General features: G+C 35.2%; 1 protein-coding gene across 1 annotated transcript; it reads left to right on the plus strand.

The window, feature by feature from the left end:
* Positions 1-4,964: 4,964 nt before the first annotated feature.
* Positions 4,965-6,582, plus strand: LOC129238869 (eukaryotic translation initiation factor 2 subunit 1). The gene is made up of 2 exons (XM_054874093.1): positions 4,965-5,798; positions 5,873-6,582. Exons 1-2 carry the CDS (start codon positions 5,104-5,106, stop codon positions 6,204-6,206), a joined length of 1,029 nt encoding a protein of 342 aa, XP_054730068.1. The 5' UTR covers positions 4,965-5,103; the 3' UTR covers positions 6,207-6,582.
* The last annotated feature ends 530 nt before the right edge of the window (positions 6,583-7,112 follow it).

A 7,112-nucleotide genomic window follows, 5' to 3' on the forward strand; every position in this document is an offset into this window, starting at 1 on the left:
GTTAACATTAACATAACATAGTATACTTTAACATAACATAACATAACATAACATAACATAACATAACATAACATAACATAACATAACATAACATAACATAACATAACATAATATAACATAACATAACATAACATAACATAACATAACATAACATAACTTAACATAACATAACATAACATAACATAACATAACATAACATAGCATAACATAACATAACATAACATAACATAACATAACATGCTGTTCAAGCAAGGTAACGACGCATGAGCACGATAACGACGCATTTTTTGGTGCGTGCAGCCGGCTACATAAAATTATAAGACGTTATCACGTCAAAAAATAATAATAACATTAAAACAACAGGTATTATTAACAAACTTGGTTTTATTTTAAATTCTTCAAGTAAATCAAATTAATAATAATCAATAAGAAGGCATATGCAAATACAAAAACGTGAATTTATATATGTACATATGCGCATATACATACATATATACGCTCACTTAAGTAGGAGAGAGCAAGATGTCGAACGTTGCCGTTCGTAACGACAAATGAGCAAGGTAACGACAAATGAGCAAGGTAACACTATTGAGCAAGGTAACGACACATTTTTTCGTGCGAGCAGCCGGCTAAATCGAATTATAAGACGTTATCACGTCAAAAACATATAACTCTACACAAGGATAAACTGAGAATGCTCACGGACCATTACAGACTGCGTAGTTATTTGCACAATCCCCGGAGACTCATATATACCTTCTCTTTGAATGCAGCGCTATAGCGTTCAATTGCAGCCAGAAGAAAGCCATATACGCGCTGAGTCGTGTCATTGAGATAATGACTCGCATATAACTCTCGATGGATTTTGTGTACGGCTTGTTCAAGAGACCTACTATTTTTTGTGCCGGTGCGAAGGAAATGTTTCAAACGTTCTCTTCGGTGTTGAGTATGCTGTCCGTTCGTGTCCTAATCTCGTATACCCATTGTGAATGCCTGAAAATCTGCTTTTTCCCAATTTCTGTTTGGTATTCTCGAAAAGTGTCATTTATCTTCTGGCAGCCATTGCCGGCAGTACTAAAGTGATTTTTTTATGCTGTTGTTTCTAACTGAAGCTTAAATATTGGGAAAGGTACAGTGCCATAGAAAGATGGAGTTAACACTGCATCGACTTAAGCCTGTTTCCATATGCCTTGTTTGTTTGTTAACAATAATAGTAGCCCCGCCAGTGTCGGGCATATCACCGGTCATCTTCGACTAGCTCATCTAGAGGTAGGCCCAGGAAACATGCTGTTTCGACAGGATGGGTCCAGAGGGAGAGGAGGGTTAGATGAGTCGGTTTTAGGGGGCATGTGAAAAGGTGGTTAGTGTCGTGCGGGGTGCCTTCACATGCCGGACATATGTTTGGTACATATGTCGGGGTCGATTCTGGATAAGTAGGAGTTTAACCTGCTACAGTATCCAGAACGTAATTGTGCCAGTGTTACACGTGTCTCTCTTTCCGGATACCTCTCTGCGCCTCACTGTGGTATACGTACGTGTATCCTGTTGTCCCAGCTGTGCATTTATTTATCTATGACGTCAACTCTGACATCGCCTCGACGGTTGTGATATACGTAATACGAATATTACATTATGCTTTATTTAATTTCAGTGTTTAATCACCTCGTACGTTTACACGCTCACGCGTTCAACGCAAAACTGATTACCTTGTGCGCATGCACCTCTTAAATGTGAGAAATCACAACAATCTTCTAGAACTGCCGGAATCTGCGTAAGTAGGTATGAGCCGAGGAGAAGCACTGTGTCAGATATCTTATATTAAATATTAAGGGGCATGGAAACTCACATTTGTTAGCATGAATTCGATGATTGTAAGTATGTAAAATTTTAAAATTTTGACTAGTAAACTATTTGGTGTATTTCTTTGGATTTGGATAGTCAGTGCTGCGGATTAACGATGCTCTATCTCGTTTTGGGCTCCGATTTTATGTTTTCCCCCCACAAAGCAGATATATAATTTAGTACCGTTGGGTCATAGTACACTGCAACCTCTGATATGGTCTTTGTTCTGAACCGTAAGTCTATAATTAAAGGCTTCTAATGAATTTAGTAATTTCTCGGACTTTTTGTTCCATATTACTGATGGATGCAGTGCCACACCTCCGAGGTGAGCAAGTCTTCGTATTGCTAAAGCTGCGTATTCAAAGAGGAGGTGATTTGTTGTCACATCGTTGAACATCTCACAAAAGCGAACGACGCTTGAATTCACAACATTTCATTTACGTTTCCACGACAGTCGGTTCTACGTTACCGAAACGACCCGCATTTATATCCGGCCAAGGACTGTCACTCCAGTAGCAGTCCCCGTATGTAAATATGGGGAATGTTTATGCTGCTACAACAACAACAACAACAACGCTTGAATCCACTAATCCTAGTTTCCGAAATAATAACGAAGACTACAATGTCCGGTATTGTATTCAGAAAAAGTTCCAGATTTAAGAACCTACTTGACGCTCTTCTAAAAGAAACTTAACGTGGTTATGACTCATTGTACTCGCTCTACCACGATGAGCTTAGTTGCAAGGCTTTGTTCTCTGCCTGAGGTGGGTATTTGGTCACCCAATGACCACTATTTTGTCATACCTTCACTAGACCCGCCGTCATTAACTATCAAAGGGGACGAATTTTACTGCATTTTTACTTTAAGAAGCATTGTCTTCCTTATGTGAGTCTGTAGGTATAAATTAATTTACTCTCAACTGTATTTAGGCATTTTACAGCGCTATGAACTTCAAAACCTTCTATGTTCACTGCTTTTCTGAAATGGAAAAGAAAACGTATGTTTTCATTTAATAAATACTACTTTGAAGATTAGCTTTATTAAATTTAGTGTAAAATAAGTTCAAATGAAACATAGTTTCTGGTCCAAGTTTTCATACTTTCAAGCAACACATTTGTGGTGAAATATCTTCTGCAATATTGCAGCAGCTCGTCTGCTAAGTATCTGTAATTGTTGATTGTGGTGAACACACTCTTCACCAGGGCACTGGGAGTCTGCCTAGCAGGATTGTGTTCGATGACAATAATAATATAATTATAATATTTAAGATATTTTATAAAAACATTCACAGGTTCATATAAACTTTTACAAGGACTTACTTTCTTCCAGGTTAAATATGCTTCTCCTTCATAACACGAAATAATCACATAAGAATTTTTGTAATTATTTCTTATTTTGCTTTCATTGTTATAAAATAACTTTTTCTGGTTATTATTCATTGTTGGTTAATTATTTGACGTGATAACGTCTTATAATTCGATTTAACAGGCTGCACGCACGAAAAAATGTGTCGTTACCTTGCTCATTAGTGTTACCTTGCTCATTGCCGTTACCTTGTTCATTGTCGTTACCTTGAACGAACTGGAAGCGAAAGCGCGGAACGAACGGCAAAGCAAACAAAGCAAACGAACGGCAACGTTCCACATCTTGCTCTCTCCTACTTAAGTGAGCGTATATGTGTATGTATATGCGCATATGTACATATGTATATAAATTCACGTATTTGTATTTGCATATGCCTTCTTATTGATTATTATTAATTTGATTTACTTGAAGAACTTAAAATAAAACCAAGTTTGTTAATAATACCTGTTGTTTTAATGTTATTATTATTTTTTGACGTGACAACGTCTTATAATTCTATGTAGCCGGCTGCACGCACCAAAAAATGCGTCGTTATCTTGCTCATGCGTCGTTACCTTGCTTGAACAGCATGTTATGTTATGTTATGTTATGTTATGTTATGTTATGGTATGTTATGTTATGTTATGTTATGTTATGTTATGTTATGTTATGTTATGTTATGTTATGTTATGTTATGTCATGTTATGTTATGTTATGTTATCTTATGTTATGTTATGTTATGTTATGTTATGTTATGTTATGTTATGTTATGTTATGTTAATTTATGTTATATTATGTTATGTTATGTTATGTTATGTTATGTTATGTTATGTTTTGTTCTGTTATGTTATGTTATGTTATGTTATGTTATGTTATGTTATGTTATGTTATGTTATGTTATATTATGTTATGTTATGTTATGTTATGTTATGTTATGTTATGTTATGTTATGTTATGTTATGTTATGTTATGTTATGTTATGTTATGTTATGTTATGTTATGTTATGTTATGTTATGTTATGTTACGTTATGTTATGTTATGTTATGTTATGTTATGTTATGTTATGTTATGTTATGTTATGTTATATTATGTCATGTTATGTTAGTTATGTTATGTTATGTTATGTTATGTTAAAGGATATTATGTTATGTTAATGTTAACTCATTCTCTATATCCATACAAAATATCTATCAAACAAATAAAATTAAAATTTTCTTTTGAAAAATGCAACCATTCAATTAGTATTTTCTTATGACGTTATCACGTTAAACTATCGTCAGTAAACCGACTTTACAGACAACCTCTTTTTTTAGGTTGCGCCACAGTTCTCTTGTTGGAAGTGGTGGATCAAGTTTTGAGTAACTGTACCAACGTTTCGCTTGTCGTATTATTGCAGTGGTTTCATTTCGGATTTCCTTGTACCGGCGCCAAGAAGTATCCGTCAAGTTTTTTCTCCACTTAGCATAATACTTGTTGCGCTTTCTAATGGCAGCTCGAACTTTCGAGTTGTACCAAGGACATGAACTATTTAAAACATTTACAGAACGAAGCGGAACATGCATGTTAAATAACGAGGATAGGTTACGGTTGAGGAAGTCAAGTTTATTATTATATTCTGATAAATTTTTCCATATGCCCCAAATAAAGAAAAAACACCGATCTGTTTCGCTAGTAAAAATAAAATTAAAAATTGAATAAACTAAAATGATTTGGTAGCTCTGACGACAAAGATGACAAAACAAATACAGATAAATGTCAAATGCCGCCGCCAACATTTTGACACATTCCTTTTACACACTCATTGATCAAAAAGTGTACACGTTTTTGCTGTGAATTTCACGAAAATTGAAATTTAAAGTTTATTTTAGTCAAATTTGAGTAAAAATTACTACAGAGACAGATAGATATCGCAAAAATGGCGTTGACTTCACGTTTTTATAGTGACAAATACCCTGAGGTGGAAGATGTTGTTATGGTGAATGTACTATCCATTGCTGAAATGGGTGCTTACGTACATCTGTTGGAATACAACAACATAGAAGGAATGATTCTGTTGTCGGAGTTGTCTCGGCGTCGTATTCGTTCCATTAATAAATTGATTCGAGTTGGCAAAACAGAACCGGTGGTAGTGATACGTGTAGACAAAGAGAAGGGTTATATTGATTTGTCCAAACGTCGCGTCTCGGCGGAGGATGTTGAGAAATGCTCCGAACGATTTGCAAAAGCGAAGGCAGTCAATTCTTTACTACGGCATGTGGCCGATATTCTAGAGTATGGTTCAAGCGAAAAATTGGAAGAGCTATATTTGAAGACAGCTTGGCACTTCGAGAAAAAATATAATAGCAAGACTGTGGCCTATGACATCTTCAAACAATCTGTTACAGATCCATCAGTTTTCGATGAATGTGGTTTGGATGAACACACAAAGGAAGTGCTGCTGAATAACATCAAGCGCAAACTGGTTTCTCCTACTGTAAAAATTCGCGCCGATATTGAATGCTCTTGTTATGGTTATGAGGGCATCGACGCTGTTAAGGCTGCGCTAAAGACTGGTTTGGACCTAAGCTCAGACGAACTGCCTATTCGCATCAATTTAATTGCACCTCCATTGTAAGTATTATGAAAATATTATAACTAAGGCAATACAAAATAAAAAAAAAAAATTTTATACATCTTCAATGAAGGTATGTAATGACAACATCGACAACTAAAAAAGCCGAAGGATTAAAAGCTCTCGAAAATGCTATTGAAAACATTCGCAATAAGATCATTGAGTCTGAAGGAGAATTCAAAGTAATAATGCCGCCGAAACTTGTTACAGCTATTGATGAAGCCGATTTGGCGCGTCGCCTGGAGCGTGCTGAAGCTGAGAATCAAGAAGTTGGTGGTGACGATGATGAGGACGCGGACGGTGATCAAGAAGGCATGCAATTTGATCCCGAAAAAGAGTTCAATCATAGAGGTGAACGTGCTCTTGCACACAATGACCTCGAGGAAGAAGATGAGGAGGATGAATAGTCAGCGACAGCAGTGTAAATTTGTGTTTTCCATCTTTCGATTCAACATCGCTTGTATATTTATTTTTAAAAATATTCTCCAGATATGCTGAAGTCGCATATAAACAACAAAAAAATTATAACTCCATTATTCAATTATTACTGACCGAATTGTGGAAGCATCTATAAAAAGAAATTTTGGCAGGCAGAAACTCAATAACTATGCATATTAAAGCGATTCAAGAGTATAGAACAAAATTTTATAAATAAAATACAAAACAACAAAAAAGTAGGACTAGTGTAATGTGCACATACATATTTATGTGTGTATGTACATATGTTTTTAATAAAGTGGGAGTAGAATTGATGGTATCACCATATAAAAAATATGTAACTAATATTATGTAATGATTAATTTAGTGAAGGAAACATAACTTACCGTAGTGTCTCTTTTCAAAAATATCGAATGAACGAAACAAAAAATGTGTAGATTTAGGATCTGGAAATTCAAAAGATGTCGGAAGACATTCGATATATGGGGTGGCGTTAGAGATGTTAAGTCGCAATACACATACGTTTGGGAAAAATTGTCTAGTTATACGAGTATATTCTGCGCTTTTGTGCAGCATTATAGCAGTAATGAAATTAGAGATTGAGGTGAATATTATTTAGTAAATTTATTGCTATAAAAAAAGTTGTAAGATTTAGAAGGCAAAACATGGGCACATCCAAAGAGGTAATAACATGAATTAGTAAATATAGCATTCGTCATTGCTGGCTGGGAGATCAAGTAATATGTAATGAAATTTTCGGCTCTATGTGAGCAATTACTCGCCCAAAATTATTGCGTCCCTTTCTGCTCTTTAAATCTTACAAGTTCTTATTAGCTATTAAGAATTCATAATGAAAAAATTGCTGGTCAATTTAC

This window comes from Anastrepha obliqua, chromosome 2, assembly GCF_027943255.1.
Source record: "Anastrepha obliqua isolate idAnaObli1 chromosome 2, idAnaObli1_1.0, whole genome shotgun sequence".
NCBI lineage: Eukaryota > Metazoa > Arthropoda > Insecta > Diptera > Tephritidae > Anastrepha > Anastrepha obliqua.

What these genes read in the sequence shown, in the direction of transcription:
- LOC129238869 (XM_054874093.1), top strand. Translation starts at nt 5,104, where the DNA reads ATGGCGTTGACTTCACGTTTTTATAGTGACAAATACCCTGAGGTGGAA. An exon ending in AATTTAATTGCACCTCCATT is followed by an intron (nt 5,799 to 5,872) that starts GTAAGTATTATG and finishes TCTTCAATGAAG; the next exon opens with GTATGTAATGACAACATCGA.